Genomic DNA, 26,499 nt, shown 5'->3' on the forward strand with positions numbered 1-26,499 from the left:
CGTTAGGACCATGGCAGAGGATTTGGTGTCAAACAAAAATCAGAAGCGCCTATTTGGCAAAAATTTCTGATTTAAATCCAATCGCTGAATATGTTTTCTTGTAAAATATTTGGTGTAATTGGCAACACTGTGGGTAAAATTTCCTCCCTGCGGGTTTCTTACTGTTCACTTTACTACCTTGTGAAAATTGTTTACAGTATTAGTTCAGTTAATTGAGATTTCTCGTTTCAGTGCAGGTTTCCAGCCTCAATATTTCTGTGTAAACATACCTTCAAATTTTCAACAACAAACAACAACAAAGCTTAATAGGAGGTAATCAATTTTCAGATAAAAATGTTAGTCAGTCAGCATTACGAAATCTTTGTCACTGGTACTTGGAGTGAATTCTTCCAGTGTGCTGTGCACTTTTTAAAACAAAAAATGTTTCAATATTTAAGTTCATATTGTTAGAGATATATAGATTTAAGTATAAATAACTCTATTTAACATACAGTACAATGCACATACAATTTTAAGATATAAATTGTACGTATCCTTTGATCGTGAACAACATACTATTAATATACTAATAGCTTTACCTGTCAATCAGTGCATGTAGTGGTGGATCAGACAGCCAACCATTAAGCACTACCTCCCTGGTTCTGGTTAAATGTCTCCATTGTCTCTCTTGTTTTCCCAACCGAACATCAGGACTTAAGAGACACTACAGAGTGTAGCTATGGAAACCCCGAGCTGAGTCTGAAGAAGCAACAAGGTTTTGGAGAGTTCATTTTGAAGTTTATAAATAGGGTGCAATTAAATAGATGTTAAAATTGGCTCCAAAATAGCAACCTCTTCATTATTCATTCATGTGCGCTTTTATTTTGAAGATGCAGGGAAGGAAAATGCAGGCAGAAAAGGAAGTCTGAAACCGTATGTTATGATGATTGTGTCTGCATCTCTGTACTGTACAGGCTGTTTCTTTCACACAAGTGGATTGAAAGATACACATACAGATATTCACATAACTTTATACACATCCAAACGCAAGTCTACGCTCGTGGACTGACCTGCTAAGTGTCTGAGCGTCCACTCACTCCACCTCCGTCATCCCTCAGGTTCTTCTATCCCCACGTAACAGAGACTCAACTCATATCCTGCAGTAAAAAACACAACACAGAAAATGTCAGATATCTGGGGGGATGCACTTTATCCACTGACCTCTCTCAGTGATGCTCTCTGTGTGTCTGTGCGTCTGTGCGTGTGTGCGTGTGTGCGTGTGTGTGTGTGTGTCTGTGCGTGTGTGTGAGTGTGAGCGAGAGAGAGAGAAGAGGTCATCTTATTCAGCCCCAGCCCCAAATTGTTCCCTGCCAGACTAGAACAGTACAGAATGTTTTTTTGTTTTTTCTATGGAGTTCAGCTCAGTGAGAATATTACTTTTGCATTGAATAATTGTAACACTGCATTCAAATGAAACACAAGAAAGAGTGACATCAATGCTGCAAACGTCGGTGGACTCTCACTAAGAACGACGAAGCTGCAGTTTTTGAAGTTGTGGAGGAAATTAAGCTTGTGATTTAATAAATCTTTGTTTCCAAAGTTAAAAGAACAGCCTTCAATGAGTGGCTGCCCCATGTTTTTTTTGGTTAATTGATGCATTATTAGTCTTTCAAATGTCAGAAAATTGTGGAAAACGTCCATTACTATTACCAAGTCCCCAATCAATGTTTTCAAAATGCTTTTTTGTCTGACCGACATTCTAAACCCCAAAGATATTAATTTTCCTGACATATTCAAATCACAGAAAAGCGGCAAATCCTCACATTTCTGGAGCACATGTGTGGGAAAAAAAATGCATAACCTGGCTCTGTTTTGGGTAGGATGATTAAGGCCTTTTCCTGAAACGACACTCAACAACAACTTTCCATAGTAATTGCCAGACTTTTAACCAGGCACCAGCTCTTGGTTGCAGAAACTGAAAAAAGGTTCCTACATTTAGTCACTTTATATTTTGAATTATTAAGATACAATGCACTTATATGTCAGCTTAATAGTGAAAATGTGACATAAAAGAAGTTGTTTGGTCAACTAATGAAAGTTATTATAAATTGATAAATGACTTTAATCATTTGTCAATAATATATTTTTATATATTTAGCACAATGTAATTCATTTTTTAAAAAGAAGTAAAGAAAGATATTTACCCAAATGGTGAATCCTAATAACAGCTCTGTTATCCTTCAGCTCTCTGTTGTGTTGAGTGTTTCCTTTAAACTGCTGCTTGTCACCAATTTCACTGCAAGCAAAATTAGAAATTTAGCTTTTTTTTGCTCTCTCTGAACACTGCCTCTGCACTCCCAACTTGGCTTATTCAAATGCAGAACCAGCCGGACCATTAAAATGCCACGGCAGCGATACAGAGACAGATGAATTTGCAATCTGCCAGGCAGGCCAGCTGTTGCCCCCCCCACTACCCTCAACCCTCCAGGGAAGCCTCTAGAAACTTCCTCGCCAACAACCAAGGACAAAGGCCTCAGGGGGAGCTGGTTTTTAATTACCAGGCTGCCGTCCTCTGAATATCACACCAATAGATTCTTTCACTGTTTTGCAATGAAATGAAGAGAAATGAGCAGTGTTTGTGGCAGCCAGGTGTGTCAGCAGAGAGGGGTGGTGTCATTTCTACATCCGGCTGTCTGAGTGAGTTATGGCTAAAGGCTAGACTTTGAAGTTATAATGCAGTCTGTTTTTTGCTTAATATACTTTTAGAATTGTCACAATAATCACAAGAGAACCAAGGCATTTCTGCTGTATGAAGATGGACAATATTTTCAGTCAAGTGGCATTTCATGATTTTGTTTGTAAGCGTTTTCATCCAAAGACCTGGTCATGATCCTTGAGCCTCAGAGTTAGAACCTCTTGTATCAACTAAACTCCAAAAGTGGACATTATAGCAGATGTTTTTAACAGCCGTCGCACAAAAAAAGATTCACACCTTATTTTAAATTGAGCTCATCCTGTCACAAGTAAGATGTAGTTTATATACCTCATTCAGCCCTGGGATTTTTCCTCCAATCATCATTTTTTTAAACCCAGAAGGTGCCTCAGTAGAAATGAATGGGAGACCTCTGAATTGCCTGGAAAGCATTTTATTTACCTCTACAAGGAAAGGTTTGCTGAGCACACATTTTTCCTTTAACAGCATCCATCTTTATTACCCACAGTTCCAATGATCAACAAAGGTAAAACCTCAGAGAACAGGTGGGCGACTGAATTTAAAGGCCACACATTGGACAGTTGAATAGAAAAATGAAAAACAGTGCTGAATCATGTTAAACTACATGGATATGGAATAAATGGCAGATTATTCCCATTACTCTGAGACAGTTTGTACCCAAACCCAGACCATTGCATTAACTACCAGCATCACTGAATGAAGAAAACACTTGAACTTACTTGAACAAACACATTGTCTTGTACACAAACCCATTTAATTTATTTATTATCTGTTATTTTGTGTTAGTGTGGCACATTGGCACATCCAGCATTACATTAGTTGGGCCTATGTTAGTCCAGTTACTTGGAGGTGTCTAAATCACAAGTTTCATCATGATACGGTATTTTAGCATTTTTTGGACAATTATATAATATTTGCCTATATCACAAAGGCTGCTCCAATAAGCATTTGATTCTGTTCAATTCAGGGGACTGCGAACCATATTTGATTGATATCATATGCTCATTTAACACAATTAGTTACATTTATATCAACTCGCAAACAGCAACTTAAATATGATTTCACAATTTTATTACTGAGCTCTTTCAGACACGTAAATGAAAAACAAGCAGAGATAAGCACGTAAAGGGTTACGTGTCTCATGAAGGATGCCTTAATATGGAGCAAGCCAACCAATCACAAGACTCCGCTGATTAAGTGTTTGAATTTGTGACTTGTTTAAAAGATAACTAACAAGCAAGCTCTTTTGTTTGAATAAAAGCTAAAAAAAAAAAAAAAAAGTCTGGACAGATTCAGATATAAGGGACCTCCCCTCAGTCTACACAGAGGGTAAAATTGGTAAGAAGCAGTCTGGGACAGTTGGAGATGCTGTAGTGTACGACAAATAGCAGGAATTTTGTGTGGCAGAAGACCCAGTTCTAAAGCTGGAAAGTCTCTGTCTATTCCTGCATTACAGCTTCATGTGTGAAAAGGCAGAAACAGAAATGTTCTTAAATGTAATGCATGTTTTTTTCAACAAAACACATCTTTTCCCCATTTTTCATTCCTTCTTTTTTGTTTTTGGGGGTTTACATAAGGTTTTTGTGATCCAAATGTGGCCTATTTGTCACTTTCAGACCTGGCCTTCCACTGAAGGAGCCACCATCCATCCAAAATATGAAGAGGCCAGCTAATATTTTGGCTGTCAGTCATTCAGTTACCACTCTCCTCTTGCTCTTCCCTTGTGTCACCCTGCCTCCTCTGTCTGCTTTTTCAAATCATCCTCATTTTAATGTGTCTGATACTGAAACAAACGATGCTGCTTTACACTGAAGCAGACATTTTTCCAACCAGTTTTTGTGCACTCTCGCCTGGAGGACCTCCAGGGTGCAGCTCTGCAACAGACGTGCTCTTTAACATACCATCCTGCTGGTTTATCACAGCCTCTGTTGTCTAGCATGGCCCATAATGCACCACTCCCCACTCATGCTGAAGCCAGGCTCAGAAGATGCAGCTTTTGTTTTCTTATTCCCATCAGAGACAATGGTGTTGAAGAGCATTGAATTGATTGAATTGATCCACTTTTCTGCATAGTAATTGGATCAATAATAACATTGACAGTATATGGAGATGTGTTGCACAAACACTAATGTAATTATTTGCTGTGAAACCTGCTGTGAAACTTGCCTCAGGGAAACCTTAATCTAACAGATAATTTATTGCTCTGTTTTAATTGAGTTTTATTTACATGATGCTGATTACTGATTACTTTTTTTTACCCTGACAATAGTATTGATGAATGAATTTGAATGAGATGAAAATCTAAAAAAATGTTTTATCTCTCAGCAGTCCAGAAACCGGTGCTGGTTTAACACCGTTGTGACCCTCTCATCCCTCCTCTTACAGCTCTCACACTTCAAGCATATGCAGGGTGATGCAGCCTCCCATTGTTGGATTTAGTGGTATTTGTTTGTGGTTGTCCAGAGATATACTCGACTAAATATAGTTTTCATGTTAACGTAGCAAACAACGCTGAAATTCAGTTTTGCTGGTACAATCCATTGCAGCTTGTCAACCTGCTTATTACAAAATTCTCCTTATTCTGCTTTTACATTCTTAATGAGTACAACAAAGTGTAATATTCACACACAGTAAATGCACCCTCAAGTCGAACAACACATGAAGCTGATGAAAATTAGGTATACAATTTGCTGAGTTGACCATAGACATATATACACATACGCCGCATTGACTTTGGAGGGACGTGCCTAAATCGCTGCCATCTTGGTACAGGGCTAGCAGAGGCAGCTGTGCATCAACTTAAAAAGGAAAGAGGTACTCCTCAATCTCAAAGTAGAATTATTCGCTGAATTTTGGACCGATTTCCAAACGTATTGATTTGTTAAAAACATCATGTAGCTATGATACAGGGTGCTTGGATATTTTAAAAATGCTGGTTTTACTACCCAAATACAAATTCTACTTAATGTTATCAGCAGACGAGCTTCGGACGGAAGATCTGTGAATGAATAGATGCCGGTGTTATGCTGACTAATGGCTGTTCGCCGAGATCTGCATTCCACTCGCGGGAGCATGCACATCGAAAACTACATTGTGAGGATTTCTATGGTAAAGTCGTTCCGGCCCTGTTCCAAGATGGCCGCCCTGTAGGCACGCCACTGCAGTGGGCGGCAGCAGTCAATGCGGCATCTATGTATATATGTATGTTATATATGTATATTTTATGAGCAATATTTTTGCTATAAATGTGTTGTTTAAACTCTTTGAGCACTAAAAAGGACACATTTTCTTTGTAGCAGTTATGTTGTTTCCACATTACATCTTAAAGCTCATGAACACCCCAAGACGGGGAGTTCCCAACAATGGAAATAGGACCATTGGAGGAGCACATGAATGCATCAATATGGATAAAATCCTCTATCATGGTATAGGGCTGACTAATATGAACAAACACATAATCCATGACTATCGGGTCTTAAGGGTAAGACACTTGATCCCCACAGGATAGTATAGTCTTTATTTTTCTTGTGTGATATCATAAAACCACAACTAAGTCAGTCAAACAGGATCGTACAGGTGACGTTGCAAGACTCAAAAATCCCTCATAGTTGGTTTGTACCGGCAACAAAATACGACCCATGTTTAGGTTTTAGACTGTCCTCTAGTGGCTGTCATAATAGTGAATGACGGAGTTTAAATGTCAGAATTCACGCTCCAGGTGGGTGAGAGAGGATGGTGGTGGATGGGTCGAACAAACATTTGACTTTCACCTAGGAGAACAAGGTTCGTGGCAAATGTGAAAACAAAAATAAACAATGTGCCTCACCTTTACGTAACTATTTCAACTTTCACGTCACCATCGTAGCTATTTCACTTCGGGCATTTACGTAAATTTTTTTACCCTTTAAACATTAATTCATTACCATTAACCGCTTATCTGCAATCGGGACCAGGTGAGAACCCACGCTGACAAGGGGAGAACATGCAAACTCCACACAGAAGAGCCACAGGCTGGAGGCGAACCGGCGTCCCTCTAGCTGTGAGGCGAGAGCGCTAACCACTACACCACCGTGTAGCCCACCCTTTAACAGTCTTTTTGTTTTTGTAGCCTAAAACGTACATGCATGTATCATGACGTGTGCTATTTTTAGACCAATCCAATCTGCACTGCAAATTGCGAAACAATGAAATGGGTTGTTTTTGGTGGTGTTGTCAAACGTCCTATTCTGTTGTTTAGTTTGAAGATCTTGTTGGATGTCCACTCATTCCTAGTGCCTCTGGGGCGGCTGTGGCTCAGTTGGTAGAGTTGGTTGGACCCCAACCGAAGGGTTGGTGGTTCGATCCCTGACCATCACATCTTGCAAGATACTGAACCCCAAATTACTCCTGATGCTGTGTTCATTGGTGTGTGAATGAATTCCCAATGGTGGCTGGTGGCACCGTTTAGGGTAGTCTCTGCCACCAGTATGAATGTGTGTGTGAAAGGGTGAATGAGCGCAGTCTGTAGTGTAAAGCGCTTTGAGTGGTCGCAAAGCGCTATATAAGTGCAGGTCCATTTACCATTACCATTGTAACAGTATGGCAGAATCTCATGGTATATTCACTCGTGAAAATTGTCAATAGTCTCATTTTGAGCAGTTAACTACCAAACAAATTCAAATGAACCTTTTGTTTTGTGACAAAACATCCCACCAGTTATGGAGTGGGTTATCTTTCCCAGTCATCACTGTTTCCTTACAAATGGCAGTTGCTGAAGTTGTTCAGTAAAACATTTAGGTTTTGTGTCTCGCTGTGCTCCCTCTGTAATTATTCTGCACACACAGTTTGACTTTGTACCCAGCAATCTGTCTTCATGGTTGCCTCCAGCGGTTTAACGCCAGCAGCATCCTCTCTGATTGGCTGGCCTGTCACTTCAGGACTTAGTGGGCTCTGAGTGTTCAGCTGTCTGAACCCAGCGTATTTCGCTGTCGCCTCATCGGTTTAGCAAAGCGTGGATGCCTCTCTGTCGAGGGGCTCACCAGCCAGCACCCGTGGGCCCCTTCCACACCCGGGAGTTACATAACACTGTCAGAAGAGAAGGCTAACTTGAGAGCTCACTGCTCTCTTTAAAAAAAAAAAAATAGAGAGAGAGAAAGATGGAGCTGCTTCTTAGATTCCACATTTGCATTTTTACATTTTGAGCAGTTAACTACCACTTTTATTCAGAGGGACTCATAATGTGAGAGCAGGTAGGTGGTTCATTATCTTTTTCAAGGACATTTTGACAGGATTCAGTGCTGTTGATGGACAGACTCATGACTCATGCTTCTAAAGTAAAATGTTGCAGTGCGGTGGAGCACACGTAGGAGCTGGCATAATTTTTTCGACCTTCCTACACTTTGTGCTTAACATGTCTCATGTTTTAAAAAGACCCTAAGCTTAATACTTTCATGAATACACACTTAATTACTACCACTTTATGACAATGAGTGCACAAACACAACACTGCAGGCATCATAAAGATTTGTGACAGAACAATTGATGATGTTCAATTGTTGAAATACCCATTGAGTGTACATCGTTTTTCTTTTTTTCTGATATTATCCCTTTTAATTTGGATTTATGCACCACTGATAACAAGTGATGTGATGTTGTTTCTGCACTTGAAGCATGTTTCAGTGCCTTGCAAAGTGCAAATGTCTGCTGTCTTTTCAACTATTTAGGGACAGCCTTCCTGAGTCCTGATACTGTACCACAGAATACTGTAGTAGCAGATCCAGTGTAGGTACAGAAAGATATTCTGTCAGTGGAAAAACTTGACCTGTCTACCTGATACTGAGGACACTCGGAGCAGGGCAGCATGACCAGACTTCTCCAAGGTCATTAGTCACCAATGTCTGCTCTCCTCAAATGAGTGACCAGTCAGCCTGAAGTTCCTCTGGTTTCATTTTTCCTCCCTTTAGAGACAAGGTGAAGCTAACAGAGCCTAATAGCCAGCAAGGTAAACAATCAGTGGACAGAGGACTTAACCTGTCAGCTGCAGGAGAACACTTGACACGGAGAAACTAGGCTGTCAGCTCGGCTGTACCAGCTTCTAAATGAAATGTTTTTATCATAAAATGACAGGTGTTTGCTCGCATTGCCTTCAAGCTTAATATTAATTAAGGCACAGTTCCCAAGGCAGTGATTAACATTTAAAACATTCCCCATCAAGCATCTGCCCTTTTAATGCCTTCCTCTACTAGTACCGCAGCTGATGCAATTTAGTTTCAGCCACTGGAGCTCAATCTTTCCCACATGTTGAGACTAGAACCGCAAAAGTATATCAAAATGTGAATATTTGCTTATTTGTAACCAACAATGATTTAATTTATAACCAGTACTCAGGTTAACATTGTTGAAAAGTAATTTATTTATCTTATTATTATTGTTCATATTTATGATGCTTTAAATACTTCTGATCTCTTTATATTCCTTAGGCTTAAGACTACAACTTCTGATTATTTTTCATGATCAGTTGTTCTAATATGTTGTACGTCATATACAGTACCAGTCAAATCTTTGGACACACCTTCTCATTCAATGGTTTTTCTTATTTTCAACATGTAAAACTGAAGACATCAAAAACTATGAAAAAACACATAAGGAATTATGTAGTTTAAAAAAAGTGTCAAACAAACCAGAATATGTTTCATCAAAGCCACCTCTCTCTTTGACAGCTTTGCACACTTCTTGTATTCTCTCAGTCAGATTCATTAAGTGATCACCTGGAATGATTTTCAGTTAACAGGTGCAACTTGTCAAGAGTTCATTTGTGGATTTTTTTTCTTTGTGTTTGAGACCATCAAAGCAAAAGGTGGCTACTTTGAAGAATGTAAAATATAAAACATATTCCTTTTGTGTTCCATCATAGTTTTGATGTCTTTAATTAACTTATCTGTTAGTCATCCATCCAGCCATTCATTTTCTCCGCTTATCCAGGCCTGGTTCAGACTGTATTTATAATCTCTCCAGTGTGTTCTGGGTTTACCCAGGGGCGTTTTACCAGTTGGCGTGCCTGGAAAACCTCTGACTGTAGGTGCCCAGGAGGTGTCCCAGTCAAACCTGTACTGGCCCCTTTCAAAGTGAAGGAACCCTTCTCTGTAGTGCGCTTCATTCACGGTCTACCTAAAGCTCATGGCCATACATGTAGGTGAGGGTCAAACATAGATTTAATGGTAATGTAAGAGCTTTACCTTCCAGCTCGACTCCCTCTTTACCACAGCGGTCGGGTAACATGCCTGTATCACTGCTAATGGCCCACCAAACCACCCCTTTGACATTTTGTATCTAAAACAGACTTGGGCATTGGGCGGCCCGCGGGCCACATCCTTGTCCGGCCCTTGTGAGGTTACCCAGAAATTAGAAATCAATACAACCGCAGTACTTTTATTTTGAATGCGGTTTACGTATATCTGCCTGCATGCATACCCACCTGCAAAAACTCGACTATTTAACTGATAGTCCGGTTACGGACATAAACTTCAACTTAAAACATTTCAAAGATATTCAAGCCATTTGTTGCACCTACTGTTGATAGGCTGGAACAAAATGTATTTATGTATTTAATTTAAAAAGAAATGATTGTCAGTTGGGAAAAAAAATGACTGCAGATTTTAATAAACCACTAAAAACAGGGTGAAAAGATATAGAAGTTTCAAAGTTACTCAAAACTAAAGTGTTGCTCTTTTATGGTTCTCGTGTTTCTCCAGTCAGCAGGAAAACCTCTTGACCTGTGGCAGCTTTCACCGGTCGGCCCAGTGTGGTTAAATGAATCTCTGTTGAATGTAGCGGGTTAAGGAGGTGGTGTGCAGGTTTGGACACATCAGCAGTTTTTATTTTTAGCGGTGCGTGTTAAGTAGGTTACCTGTTGGTGAGATCTGAGTAATGGACTGTCTGCCCAACAAGCCCCCAGGCTACAATTAGAGGAAGCCTCTCATTCCCCTCTTTGTACATATCTCGCCCCTCTCTTTATCCGTCTCTCTCTGTTATCTGTCATGATCTGTCTTTTCCTTCCTTGCTCTTTGCTTCTCCCACTCCTTCCACCTTATTTCCATTTCCTTTTTTGTCTTGTCTTCCGCCTTCAGTTAGTTTAAAAGCGACCAGGGGATAAAACTGACTGGTACCCACAATGCTACAGAATAAACACGCTGACAACTACACACACAGTGCTCAGACTGATGTTGGACAGGCTTCATGGAATCCCCTTGCCTGTGCTAGTGCTTTTTTTAATCCCTCCATATTTATTATGTCAACTGCAAAATGCCCCCAACAGTCGATGCTGATGTGTAAAATATCCTGCTCATTTGTGTACAGGTGAAGGGCACTGTAAGTGTGCTTTTCCTTTCATTCACCAGTGTACCTTTGTGTGCATATAGGTTTACTACTCTTATGATTAAGTGTATAGCTGTGATTCACACAGGTTTTACAGTCTTACAGGCTCTATATGATTTCCTTCTCACTCCTGTGTTGCAGCTTATTGAAATTTGCATGTACCGTATTTTCCGGACTATAAGTCGCTCCGGAGTACAAGTCGCACCAGCCATAAAATGCATAATAAAGAAGGAAAAACCATATATAAGTCGCACTGGAGTATAAGTCGCATTTTTGGGGGAAATGTATTTGATAAAATCCAACACCAAGAACAGACATGTCATCTTGAAAGGCAATTTAAAATAGAATAGAGGCAACAACAGGCTGAATAATTGTACGGTATGCTTACATTACATGACACAACTGAGAACGTGCCTGGTATGTTAACATAACATATTAAGAGTTATTCAGATAACTATAGCATAAATAACATGCTAAGAAGTTTACCAAACCATTCGTGTCACTCCAAATAACTAAAATCCAATGAAATCTTCATCCTCGGTGTCACTTTTAAACAACTCCGCTAAGTCCGGAGGTAGAAGATGCGGCGCTTCTTCTTCTACGTCGCTTATGTCAGACTCATCCTCATACTCGGCCTAGAGCGCCCTCTTGCGGTTTAGTGTGAAAATAACATGTGAAATGATATACCGGTAATAATGTGTTAATAATTTCACACATAAGTCGCTCCAGAGTATAAGTCGCACCCCCGGCCAAACTATGAAAAAAACTGCGACTTATAGTCCGGAAAATACGGTACTAGTTTTGCCAATCTGGAAGGATCCAACAATGCTTCCTGTTACCAGGTTGTATAAATCATCACACCCCAAAACCGCCATCCACTTTTTTTTTAAGCAACTGAAAGAGCAACATGAAAACTAAGAGGATTACCTGCAGTCGAGAACAGCCTTGTGTTCTCTTCAGATATGATGCTGCCTCTCTTACCGCGGCCTTATCGCAGCCACAGATCCTCTGTCCTTCACTTACCCCTGTGTGGAAATGGAACAAATGCAGCGCTAACAGCCTCCTGGATCCCCCCGACTGTCTGCTTCATTGATTCACCTGTGGCAGCGGGGGAAAGATATTCAGCCGATTGTTGTGATGATGCTGAGCTTCTACCTAGGGATGTACAGATGCAACTTTTATCAATGTCTGGGCTTCAGGTATCAGGAGATACAGAGTACCAATTTCATACTAGTGTTTATTAATAATTTGTAAGGCAACATCAGGCTTTACGTAAAACAATGCTTTTCTGCCTTGTGTAACAATTAAATCAGGGATGTTAATGCTTTATTGATTATTGATTAATCCACATTAATAAGTTGAGCGATTAAAAATGTATTACCTGGAAGAAAGGGTCACGGGTTGGTGGTGTAAGTGTTAGGGATGGGCATTTAGAAAAACCTGCCAACTCGAACATCTATAACGTTAACAATTAATTAATCGATTAATCGCTATGTTTTTATACATACTCCAGTATATCTGTATTTAAAAATGTATTTATCTGTTAAATAACTATGGAAGAATTATCCTATCTTTATTCAAGAGTGTAGATTTTCAGTTTGAGAGCATAATTTGTCTTTCTCGTGCTCAGATTTGTTCTCTTCATGCTCACATTTTGCGCTCGCACTCAGATTTCTGCTGCTTTCTTTCAAAATGTGTGCGTGCACTTAAAAATCACATGCTTGTGCTCACCTTTCTTCTTCTTGGACACAAACATTTTGCTCGCACTCAAATATGTCCTGTGCACACTCAAATCTAAAGTCTACGCGCTCAGATCTCAACTCTGCGCTCTCAAAACTTTTGTGCTCGCACCCAGAACACACACGTCCTCTCAGGTTGAGGTGTCTGCTCAGACTGAACGTGGTCCCGCCCTGCGCTTAAAGTAGTGTGTTTCACCAGCCAATAGGGAGACAGCTAGATTGTGGGCCGGTCTTAGGTGCGTTCCCTCGGCTTTTTAAGCGCTCCGTCGGGGCGGGTATATGGTCTGTTTGTAAAACTGCTTCTCTCTTAAAATACACCAATTTACCATATTAGCCAGCTATTTGAATCGTCACCTATTTAAAACGCAGCATATTTATGTAGAATTAATCTTAAGTAGTCCTAAGAAGAGTTATGGTAGTTTAGGTTTTTTGTTTTCTATTATTATTTATATATATATATATGTGTATATATATATTTTTTTTTTCATCTGTATAGTGGTGTCACGATAGTCCAGTGGTGAAGTACGCTATCACCTGTTGCATTTTAAACCATGGGACGCCGGTTCGCATCCCGTCCACCGCACTCTTGCTGCATGTCTTATTATGATTTAAAATTTTAATTGATAAATTAATGTAACAGTAATACAATCCGTGTAACCAGCTGATTCTCTTATTGCAACGTGTATCACCGTCCTATTTACGCGGTCAAAGCCAGGGGGCGCATAATTAGGCTAATGTTGGTAATACTTTCACTTTCACAAGAAGAAGACCTTGAGCAGGATTCGGAGCGCGGCAGCGAATGAATGGGAGACAGATGGATGGCCAAAGACCTCAAGTAAGTTCATTGCTAAATGTTGCTACAACTCAAAACACTTGTACTTATCAACATATATAGCGAGCCTTTGTCGGCACTGGGGACAGAAACTCATTATGAATGAAGTGACGTCAGCGGGGATTCCCTTCAGCTCGCGCATCATTATGTGTGCCTACCTGCCTCTGGTACGATCATACGTTGCCAATTATTGTACTTTTCGTACATGTTACAATGAAGGCCCGCTATATATGTTGATAACATAAAAAAAAAATATATATATATATATATATATATATATATATATATAAATAATAATAGAAAAAAAAATCTAAACTACCATAACTCTTCTTAGGACTACTTAAGATTAATTCTACATAAATATGCTGCGTTTTAAATAGGTGACGATTCAAGTAGCTGGCTAATATGGTAAATTGGTGTATTTTAAGAGAGAAGCAGTTTTACAAACAGACCATATACCCGCCCCGACGGAGCGCTCAAAAAGCCGAGGGAACGCACCTAAGACCGGCCCACAATCTAGCTGTCTCCCTATTGGCTGGTGAAACACACTACTTTAAGCGCAGGGCGGGACCACGTTCAGTCTGAGCAGACACCTCAACCTGAGAGGACGTGGGTGTTCTGGGTGCGAGCACAAAAGTTTTGAGAGCGCAGAGTTGAGATCTGAGCGCGTAGACTTTAGATTTGAGTGCGCACAGGACATATTTGAGTGCGAGCAAAATGTTTGTGTCCAAGAAGAAGAAATGTGAGCACAAGCATGTGATTTTTAAGTGCACGCACACATTTTGAAAGAAACCAGCAGAAATCTGAGTGCGAGCGCAAAATGTGAGCATGAGGAGAACAAATCTGAGCACGAGAAAGACAAATTATGCTCTCAAACTGAAAATCTATGCTCTTGAATAAAGATAGGATAATTCTTCCATAAATAACAAACTTTTGTTGCTTACACTTACACTTTTTTTTTTTTACAGTTTCTTTAAAAATTACATTAAATTTAAAGTTTTACTACAAGAAAAGAAAGTTGCCTTCATTCAGCAGTAGTATGTTTTGTACTTTTACTTAGAAGTCACAGTAATTAAGCATCTCAAGACCACTAAGCAGGGCTACACGGTGCTGTAGTGGTTAGCGCTCTCGCCTCACAGCTAGAGGGTCGCCGGTTCGCCTCCCGCCTGTGGCTCTTCTGTGTGGAGTTTGAATGTTCTCCCCGTGGTTCTCCGGCTTCCTCCCACAGTCCAAAAACATGCACTTAGGTATAATTGGTGACTCTAAATTGCCCGCAGTGCCCGTGTGAATGAGAGTGTGATTGTCTGTCTCTATGTGTTAGCCCAATGACAGCTGGGATCGGCTCCAGCCCGCGACCCGATTGCGGATAAGCGGTTAATGGTAATGAATGAATGAATGAAAACCATTAAGCAATTGAATAATACTGTAAATGCCCCATTGTATTAATTTACATAAACTCCCATCCTATGGTTTTACATTTGTGTAATGTTCCTTTTTTTATGCCATTTGCACTTAATGAAGAAAGGAAACTGTAGAATAACAGAGTAAATTACTGGAATGTAACTTATTTTACAGTACAGCTGAGTCAGTATCGTCCCGGTATTCGTAAAATTATTCCGTACTTGTAGCTGTCCCACACTTATTGACAATATCCAGGTTGACCTGTTGATGCCTTATGATGTCAAAGCCATGACAGGAACGGTAAACATCTGGATTTGTCCCGTAAAACCTGCAGAGTTTGTTAGCAAAAGAGCCTCGACTGTATGAGCGTAGACAGGGTTCCCTGACCTGGTCACCGTGTTGCTTGTTTATTTTCTGGCTTTCTGATGCAAGGTAAGAGTTTGACAGCTGAGGAATCAGCAGGTCGGTCCTGATTTGCCAAACTAACACATGCACATTTTCAGACCAGGAATGAGTAAGCAGACCTATAGATGGCTCTCTGTCTTTGCCCATGGAAATGGGGTGATAACGTACAGGGTTCATTCTTCTTGTTTTGTGTTTGTACTCACCCTGTACTGCAGCGATGTTGAACTGGGGCACTCTGACGGAGAACTGATGCTGCTGATGTGGCTGCTGTTCTTCCTGAACACCTCAACCTCCCCGTAGAGATCAAAGAGCTGCCAGCTTCCGCACACACACACACACACACACACACACACACCCATCCATCCAAATAAGCATATAACTCTTGTTCAGTTATGAAGAAAAGGTGTACACTATCCAGCTCTCAGGTCTGTAGTGAATTAAAGAATCAGTTCACCATAAAACAAAATAAAATTGGGCGACATTGAGCATTGATCCCTAACCAAACATGCATTGTTATTTTTCCAGTTGCACTCTACAGAACACAATGCAAGCAAGATGCAGTAACTTACCCTCTGTACACTGCAGTGTAAGGGATGAAGATCACATTTACAGAATCCAAAATATTTGCACAATTGTAATAAATTGGTAACTTTCGAAAGATCTGTACAACCTAGTAAACACTATTTATCTCTTTGTGTACAGTGTTTTTCCTCTAAGCTATGCAGGACTCCTGAACAAATTTTGTTGACACAGACAAAAATCTGTGTTCTTTTAATTTCACTGCAGGAGGAGAACATTAGTGCATGAACTGTGTAAAGAATAACTGTCAGAGAAAAGGCTGGTCTTGTTATCCTGCACACTGGGACCAGAGGGCTTAAACGTCTTTGCGTGTTTGCTTTCTGAACTGAAAGTGAGGCAAATATTTAGGGAGACACATGGAGGTGAAAGGAGAGCAGAGAAGGAAATTATGTAGAAAATTGAGTAGAAGGTGAAATTGATGAGAGAAATATAATAAAGGGAAGAGAATGACAAAGGAGAAGAAGAGAGGGTACAGTAGGAGATGAAGGAGGAAAGAGGGGAGAATATGGAAGAGATCAGTGAGAGGAGGAATAACGCAGATGGGAGTAAAGAATTCAAGGATGGAAGGAAATATTCAGGAGGAAATTAAAGAGAAGAGGAAGAAAGGATTTGAGATGAGAAAGAAGGAGATTAGGCAGAGTCTCTTTTTTTGTGGTGTTTTTTGAGTAATGAGGCCATTAATTATTCGAGGCATGCATGGTTTATTAAATCAAAGTGTTTACAACTTTCACTGTCAGCCAGATTTTTACTGGACTTCGTTGATGTTGCCATGGTAATTTCAGAGTCATAAATGTATTTGTTATTGATGGTCTAACTCATAAATAAAGCAATACATTAATCATCAGTCTATAATTATTTTAAAAGTAATGTTTTTACTCGCCGAGTGATTAATAAGTGTTCTTTGTGCGGCCGTCCTCGACTCTATTCTCTCGTTTGCTACTTAAATTATGATTTCTCTCTGTGAAGATGGAAACATCTGTGTGGAGGAGGAATATGGTGTTTCAATCTTCAGTCTAGAAATTCATTTGTTTAATGTTACTAGGGCTGCAACTGATAATTATTTTTTGGAATACAAATTAATCATTTGGTCTATTAAATTCATAAAATAATTGGAAAATGTGCATCACAAAAGCCCAGAGAGATGTTATCTAAATACTTGTTTTGTCCAACCAACAGTTCAAAACTCTCCACTCCACTAATTGATTCAGCAGTTTTAGTCATAGATGTCAGAGGCATCCATTTGGCACCCACTGTTGCGACTGTCTGATGCATCCTGTGTTCCATCTAAATTGCATTTAAATATGATTTAACGAAGTTTGAATTCTTATTCATCCATCCTTTGTGTATCGTTTAGGAAAAGTGTTTTGGGTTAAGACGACCATGAACACACGATGAAAGAAATCTCACACATCGCAACTTTCATTCCTGAAGAGCTGCATGTGCTTTATTTTTGTGCCGCAGAAGAAACACAATGTAAAACTGTTGGTTCCATTTCCACATAATACACAGAGCGACACACCACCTCCACACGACAAATCTCATTAAAGCATTACACACAGTTGTGCCAGCAGTTTCTGTCAAACCTGTGTGTGTGTGTGTGTGTGTGTGTGTGTGTGTGTGTGTGTGCGTTTGTTTAATGGATAGATATGTAAAGGACATGCATAAAGCATATATATTCACAGCAATAAAGAATATTGTAGGATATTGGCAACATGATAAACAAGGAATTATATGGAGCTTATTGTTGAGTGTAATATCAAAATATGGAGTAGGGATAAATTGAATTTGGTGTGCATAATTGTATTTGTGATTATTTGACAAATATTAGGATCATTATTGTGAAAAGAAGTGGGTGAAAATAAGTCAGCTATGATTAATAACAGTTGATTTATTTTATCTTTCACAGGCAGGATTTTCTTTCTGAGAATTAGAATTTTTCTTCCCAAATTCAATTAATTTACAAAAACAAACTTCGTAAAGTTGATTAACAACAATAATCTAAAAAAAACAACCTCTAAATATAAATTACACAAATAAACTTATAAAATATGTCCAGTTACTCCATGTAGCACATTAACAAAAATATATATGTTTTCATGTCTACTGTCTATCTAATGATGGGCAATAAAATGCCTTAGAGCATTTATTAAACAGTTAATTAAAATGAGTCTCTTAATTTAAGTACAAAAACAACAAGGTATGCAGCAAGCAATTATTTTGATTATCAATTAATCAGCAATAAAGGACCTCCTGACCGACACCTTTCACCATGTGAGCCTGATATTCTGCAACATTTTCTACAAGCGGCCGGCCTCCCTCCGTCCTTTTCTCTCTACTGTCAGGAAACAAGGGGAGGTGAGAAGAAAGAGGGATGAAATTGCACACACTCCCATTTTCTCTCATACACACAAACACACATCAAGGCCAGTCAGGCTCAGTGTTGGTTTATCTACAGCATACAGTGAGTTGTTGGAGAAAGCTGTGCTGCCAGTCTTTTCTCTGGTCGTGTGTGTGTGTGTGTGTGTGTGTGTGTGTGTGTGTGTGTGTGTGTGTGTGTGTGTGTGTGTGTGTGTGTGTGTGTGTGTGTGTGTGTGTGTGTGTGTGTGTGTGTGTGTGTGTGTGTGTGTGTGTGTGTGTGTGTGTGTGTGTGTGTGTGTGTGTGTGTGTGTGTGTGTGTGTGTGTGTGTGTGTGTGTGTGTGTGTGTGTGTGTGTGTGTGTGTGTGTGTGTGTGTAAAGTGAAGGGAAAATAGCAGAGTGCCTGTGCTGTGTGTGTACAGTGATTGTGAGTGAGAAGCGCATAGGAAAACAAGCAGGCTTGTTTTGTGTGTGTTTGTGTGTACACTGCAGTGGCTGTGGATTAGACGACTAAGAGATTGAGGGCCGGGGAGTGCTGTAGTAGGAGGAATGGGACAAACACTAATACACACCCAAACAGACACGGTGACATAGCAGTGAATTGAAACAGTCTGTTGTGAGTTGAGCACGATACATTGCCTCCTTTTCTACTGTATATAAACATTTACAAACTGCGAAAATTCAGACGGAACATGATCTGTGTAAATGTCATAAAGCTTGTGGGTTCTCATGAATCTATTTAGAAACAAGTGCATAAAGCAGTAAAGGGTGAACGTGCATGAAAAATTTCAGAAAAATTTAGTCCATTGTTTGTCTAAAGCGTGCAATCCATGTGTGTTGCAGGACTCTGCTCAGGAAAGCGTCATCACCCGCGACATCCACCGCACCTTCCCTGCACATGACTACTTTAAAGACTCTGACGGAGACGGACAGGATTCACTATACAAGATCTGCAAGGTGAGCCTGAGATTTGACACTGAGGTTGTAGAGGGGCTGAAATCCTTGTTGGATTATACAGTACTCCATGTTAGGCTCACTTTCTCTGTGGCATCATGAAACAGAAGGCAAATCTGGATACACACTCTTTCATGCTGAGTTAGTGCGTTTTTTGAAAACTTTCCTGCTGAGAATCAATTGCTGCAAGATGAGATGCTAATTCTGAACGGCGTGCTACTGTAGACCTTCTAAAATTTGTGCCTTTTCCTATGAAGTCAGCTATTACTGTTTTTTTGTGTGTGTGTCTTTTTTGTTGCTCTTTTTGGTCTGGCAATGCTCAGTAGGAATTTGCTTGGCATTTGAAGTTGGCTCTAAAATATAGGATTGACAGTGCCCGCTTTTACTGAGACATCAGCATGAACCCTTCCTACACAGGACATACCGGACATACACACCACTCAGTGGACAGTCATTGATCTTTTCTTCCAGTTTCCAAAGTGGAAAAACATGGCTGATGGTTGTTATGTAGGTGGCAGATTTCTCTTAAATTACCCTCCAAAAATGGTTTCTGCATATTAAATATAAAGCAAGAAATACGCCACAGAATATTTCATGTCTCCATTGTAACTGGTTTGTATGCTTTGGATTTTTAAAGGCAGAAATAAAGTCATCAACATAATGACTCTCAATAATTCACTGAGGATTGCAATGCCAGGCTAATCCTGAGTAGACCCTATATGTCCTTGAGACTTAAATTTAGTAGCGAAAAATAGCTTGTGAGATGTAGCCTGAGTTTGCAGGGGTACTTCCATTAAAACACAGCATTTTATGTTCTATTGCAGAGTAAACCTTGCAAAGGGGACAACACCAGCAATGTCTCACATCAAAATACATTAGATTTAAAGCTATGAGTGAGGTAGGCCAGTGTGTGCACTAATTTATTATAGAACTCGAAATGAAATTCAGTTTGAATAGTGATGCACATCTGGTGAGTATAAGTTAAAATACAGTACATGTCAAGTCCTCTTTTCTGTCTTAACCTCTTTCACCACACCATTCCCTACCATAGACCTAGTTTTGTCTTTTTTAGGGGGGCAGGAGACGTTGTAGGGGGAAGTAGCGTGTTTTTTTTTTTTTTGGGCATTTTTGCTTTTATTGAAAGTGATAGATAGAAAGGGGAGGACATGCGGCAAAGAGACCTCAGGCCGGATTCAAACCCGGGTCCGCAGCAGGAAGGACTCAGCCTTAATGGTAAGCGCTCTACCAGTGTGAGCCACCGGGACGCCCCGGAAGTAGCATGTTTACAGTAAATGGCACATAGAAGTGATGTACATCATCTGAAAGCTGTAAACCCTGAGATTCATTTGCAGCTCAGCACTTTTTTTCTAGTCATAAATAATAGTAAACTTTATGTTTTGGTCAGGCACCTATTCAAATATTGAAAATTTGTAGTGTAAAGCTTAAACACTATGATGATGCTGATGTACCCTTCCAGAATACCACATTAAGACACCAAGACCTTGAGGAACACCAAATAATTAATGGGTTGATTTGTTATCTCAAAGTTTTGACATTTGGAGGTTTTCTCTGTGATTGGATGGTGAGCATGTTTGTTCTATAAACTGCTTATTGTCAATGTACCTAGAAATGTCATCTATCCTCTGAATGCCTTAGGTCTCATAGTTTGTGCAACGTTTCATGAGGCTAATGTTATCCTAGAGGTCACAAAAGGCCCCACTGTGCAGAAATATTCATAGTAGTAACATTTAGAGTATCAAAAAAAGAAGCATTGTTTCTGTCTGTGTCTGTAAAGTGGAGACCTGTTGGTAACTATAGAACCCATCTTCATTCAGATATCTTAAGGTCAAGAAACTCCTGTGAAAATGGACATGCTTGGGTTTTCCTCGACAAAATGTATCCTCACTTTGGAGGGTTATTTACCCATCATGACATGTTGGTACCAGTGGCTGCCCTGGGTCTTCTATTTTCATATGATACCTGTTGCGTTGAAACCCACTAAGGTCTCTGAAAGACAGAAAGTAGACCGAGGACGCTGGCGCAGTTGAAGAGATTAAAGATTCTGTTCAATCACAAATCTCCAACCCACGCTGCATCATTGCATAAGTGAATAGATGACACGTAACAGTCTCATATAGCCCCCATGTTATGCATCAACTGTCTAAATCCAGCAATGGATAATATTAATTGCAATCATAATATATTGAAAACATGAAGCCAGCCATACAAACTTGCAGACAGAGTATCTTTCACACTGACCTTTAGCGGATCAGCCACAATCCTGCTACCATAAAAGAAAACATGCAGTTGAGCCTCCCTTCCATTAAAAAGAATGAATGAGGAAAATAAGTGCTCTAAGGAGAGGGTCCCAGTGGACTCACATCCTGAGGTAATTATCTGTGAAGACACACTGTACATTTTATTCAGACAAAAGCCAAGGTCAGCAGAAATGTAAAGTATTAAAGCCAGTCTTAATCTCCGTCACTGTCCTCTTAGGTTGTCTGCGGCTGTGAACTCAACAAAGGTGCTTTGTTATGCACAGATGCCTTTGCATTGCCCTGCAATATATCCAGCAGCTCTATCATGATGAGAAAAACTAAATGTGTATAATTTTAATTAATTTTATCATATGGTAAAAAGGGGATATAATATTATAATGGTAAAGCAGTACAGCTCTCAAAAACTTAATCTCCAAAGTAAATTCCTTAATAATCTTCAATACCAAAATAGCTGATTACAGATCATTTTTGGTAAAGCTTAACAACAGTTCTCACACCAATGAAGTGTATTCAGTAACAGCAGAGATTTGGCAGAGGACTCATCAATCTGTTCACAGTTTATCAGTACTTCACTCAAGTTTTGACAGCCAAAGGTTACAGAAAGCTACATGCAAGTAAAACAGCTAGCAAGACACTAATATTTTACCATAGAGACAAATATGAAAGTTTAGTAGCAACTTAAATAGTCTTTCTTACACTTTTTTTTTTTTTTTTTCACAAAACCCAACATAACATAATGGGATTCCCATAAACGTTCTCAGATATTTCACTCAGGGCTGTTGTTCACCTGATGCATGTTCTCAATGTCTTGCATTGTTGCATTGTGCATACGCTAGCAAAACCAGAACCATAAAAGTTGTTTATTAGCCTTATCTTTTCCTTAATGCCGAGAATGAACATACAGGAGACATCATACTTAATTGTAACTCTAATCAGTGGATTTTTATTCTTGGTGATGATCGATTTACAAAGATACACAACAGCACACTAGCTTTTCTCTGCAGATTTTCACATGTCTTTTGATTCACCGTCCATAAATTCTCCAACTGACTGTCCTAACATTACACTGGAAAATATGGACATCTAAATATTGCAAAAATATTTAGACTGATTCAATTGTGTCCAACATTTTCTCAGTTAGAGGTCTGTATCAATAGATATGGGCTTACAATGCTGACTTTCATTTTTTTAATGTATATAGTTCTTATAGAGTCTACAAATTAAATGAAAATGTGAATAATATATTCTATATGCCTTTGACATGCATCAAATGAACTGATCTAATACTGTATTATTCTGTCTAGTTTGCCTAATTTTCCAAGCTGTAGAAATAAAACAAGTCCATTCTTTAACACTAAGTCAAACTTGTCATCAGACCAGAATAATTCATTGATTTTTGTTCTGCATTCTTACAAAAGTGCTCACAAGTTAATTAATAAAGCTGTCTGAGCCTGCACTCAGAGCACAGCCTTAGCATGCACTGCCATGTCCTGCAAAAGATTTTAGGAAGTCGCATAATATAATCCATGAAACATTTCTTGTACAGAATTTGTCAAATATACTATATAGATCATGCAATAAAAGATAATTCTACAAACTATGAAAGCAATGACAGACAATAGTGTGATTTTGTGTGAAGTATTTCGTTCTATAATGCCTAATTAACTGTAACCTTAATTAGATGCTACAAATTTGCATCGAGTAATTATGTCATGAACAAAAACATGTGAGCACAAAGCTAAATGAGATAAAAGGTATACTGTACTGTATATAGAAGGTATACATTGAACACAAACATGGATATAGCAGAAGTGTATTGTTTACTCATTAAAATCAAAGGTAGTTTTAGAGTGATGAAGTAGAAGTTTTGCTCCTTTGTATTTTCCTGGCGCTGCAGAAGTAGAGTATGGCTGGTCAGCGCTGTGGGAGAACCTGTCAAGAAGGGTTAGCGTCCAGTCTGGACCCAACTAGGTCAGTGGCGAGCCAGCCTGCATTTGTATGCAAATCCATGTAGATTTGCTGCTGATAAGGTTGGTTGGATCTTGAGGCATGAGTGGGTTACAGGCACAGAGAATCCAGGACAAAGTTTATATTCATCTTCATATCTTAGGTAGTAATAAGCCTGGAGTCTCTTATTTTCTAACCTTTATTCTCCAGGGAAGGTCGCCTGAGCGCCACGCTCTTATTCGGTGATAATTTGCTTCATTCCCTTAATGCTCCACTCAGTCACACTTCCAGCTAACCTGTACAACCTCAAACATCTATTGGTGGTCACTCAGAAGGCCTGCTGCAGCACACAGGGTTTGGACTGTCTCATTCAAGACACTCAAGACTCTGACAGGGGAGAGCTGAGCGTTATCCTCCCAGCTGGTGTGGGGATTCAAAACCTGTGATTCGCAGATAAATGGATAAAGAGAATGTCTGCTGTATTTCCATGGAAACAAAACTAAAACAAAGCAAGGAGAGAAGGCAAACATGATAACGCCTCATCAACCAGGCTAATGTTGCATATCCCAGTGATCACTGAGTGTTTCCATGCACACATTATTCAGGATGCTAGTTCATGTCCTGGTGGCCGCCATCCAGATCAGATCTGCATATACTTTTAAACACAATGCCAGCAAGGATTATTAGAATAAAAATGTGCCCTGCTGAATACTATTCTGGAGCTGGCACTGACATTTGATCTATGAAAGCGAGAAACTCTTTCTGAGCGAGTAATGTATCACAAAATAATTATATTACCATGGAAACAGACCTCTGGCTGCAAAGTCTTTACAGTTAAAGCTTTAATATTCTTACATGTCCCGACATGTATAGTATATTATAAAGGAGATCCCTTATGGTCGGGGTCAAAGTGTCAACCATGAACCGCAATATCTCCAGCTCCAGTTTGCTGTCATTCTCAATCTGTCTCTGCACTCATTTCCTGTCTTCTCTTTATTATAATATTAAAGCTATGCATGGCCAAAAAAAAACCCTTTAAGAAAATAAATATTATTACTATTATATTTACATCTTGTGAAGTAAATCACAAAAGCAATGGAAGACATTACAGAACAATAACTCAATAACAGTTTCTTTACAGTATTTCAACTGGGGGTCTAAATGATTTCTGTCTCTTTAATGGTACTCATAATGCAGATTTTAACAATATTACAATTTCCATCTCAGCTATTTTCTGTCTTTCTAATAGATTCAATCAAACACTTCTTTGGAGTGTTCAAATATTCATTATTTTGCTGACTTTCATTTTTTTAATGTATATAGTTCTTATAGAGTCTACAAATTAAATGAAAATGTGAATTATATATTCTGTATGCCTTTGACATGCATCAAATGAACTGATCTCATACTGTATTATTCTGTCTAGTTTGCCTAATTTTCCAAGCTGTAGAAATAAAACAAGTCCATTCTTTAACACTAAGTCAAACTTGTCATCAGACCAGAATAATTCATTGATTTTTGTTCTGCATTCTTACAAAAGTGCTCACAAGTTAATTAATAAAGCTGTCTGAGCCTGCACTCAGAGCACAGCCTTAGCATGCACTGCCATGTCCTGCAAAAGAGTTTAGGAAGTCGCATAATATAATCCATGAAACATTTCTTGTACAGAATTTGTCAAATATACTATATAGATCATGCAATAAAAGATAATTCTACAAACTATAAAAGCAATGACAGACAATCAGGGACACTTATACAGCAAAGATGATCATTAATGGTTCCACTGGCTGCTGCAGAATCAACCTATGAGCTATATATACTGACTTTATTTCTTGACTTATACCCTTGGCTCCTCTGAGGAGCATAGGCTGATGATAAATGTCCTCACTCGGTTGTCTTCTGAGTTCCAACCTCTTTTTCTGCTTCCTGGTCCTTGAGGAGTTAGGCGTGTGGTTAACTCTCCCACCCTGGAAAAATATATGTTATAGAAACTTTGATGCATTTACAGATAAAAAACGAAGATAAAATAGGCATATAGCTGGTAATAATCCACCCCTCTGAGCCTATTATCTGCTCAGGCTAACAAATTTAGATTTCACCCACCAGGACCTCCTCCATCCATCTGTCAGCATCCACTTCTCCCGGCCGAATTAGGGACATGTGAATGCCACACTCCATCAAGCATGTCAGCTTGTAGATTACACTCCAGACAGCTCCACAAGACTTCTCCATTACCTCCACATCAAACCCCAAATTAGCAGAACAGATCATTGGTGGAGCTCTGGATGTCCACATTCATTTTTCAAGCGTGGAAAAGGGGGAGAGAATCTTTTAACCCAATGTGCGGAGTGATCATCCTGCCAAAATATCTGTGATGAAGATATTGAACTATAAGCAGAACTACATGTAACATTTAAGATGCTATTATTGTCTTTCATTAAATGCCCCAACATTTGTACAGCAGAAAAGGATTACAGGAGATCTTTTCTACGGGGCTCATGCTCAGCTCTGGTCTGGCTGCTGACCTCTCAAACATTTTGAGCTGCAAGGCTTCTAATTTTGCCCACCAGCTTATATAAAAAAAGTCAGGTAAGGTGGTTAAGACACTCTTTATGGTGCCCCTCCAACTTCTAATGCTCCTCAATTTAGCCCAGCATTGGATTTACAATGATTTACATTACATTACATTACATGTCATTTAGCAGACGCTTTTGTCCAAAGTGACTTACAATAAAGTGCATTCAACCTGATGGTACTAGACATAGACCATAGGAATTGAGTAAGTACATAACTTTAAGAGCTAACTGTCATTGCTAAAGGAGTGCTATATGTTAAAGAAGAAAAGAAGAGAAAAGAATAAGAGTTTTTTTTTTTTTTTTTTTTTTTTTTTTTTTTTAATATATCTGTTAGGTGACCATGACTTAATTTACTCTTTCTGTGTG

General features: G+C 39.3%; 1 protein-coding gene across 1 annotated transcript in view; it reads left to right on the top strand.

The window, feature by feature from the left end:
• The window catches only part of rabgap1l (RAB GTPase activating protein 1-like), a 190,718-nt gene that overhangs the window by 108,591 nt on the left and 55,628 nt on the right, over positions 1–26,499 (top strand). Inside the window, exon 14 of the mRNA XM_059340861.1 lies at positions 19,221–19,334. Within this exon, the coding sequence (XP_059196844.1) occupies positions 19,221–19,334 (114 nt within the window). The remainder of the gene's footprint in view (positions 1–19,220; positions 19,335–26,499) is intronic.

Source organism: Centropristis striata, chromosome 9 (assembly GCF_030273125.1).
Source record: "Centropristis striata isolate RG_2023a ecotype Rhode Island chromosome 9, C.striata_1.0, whole genome shotgun sequence".
Taxonomy (NCBI): domain Eukaryota; kingdom Metazoa; phylum Chordata; class Actinopteri; order Perciformes; family Serranidae; genus Centropristis; species Centropristis striata.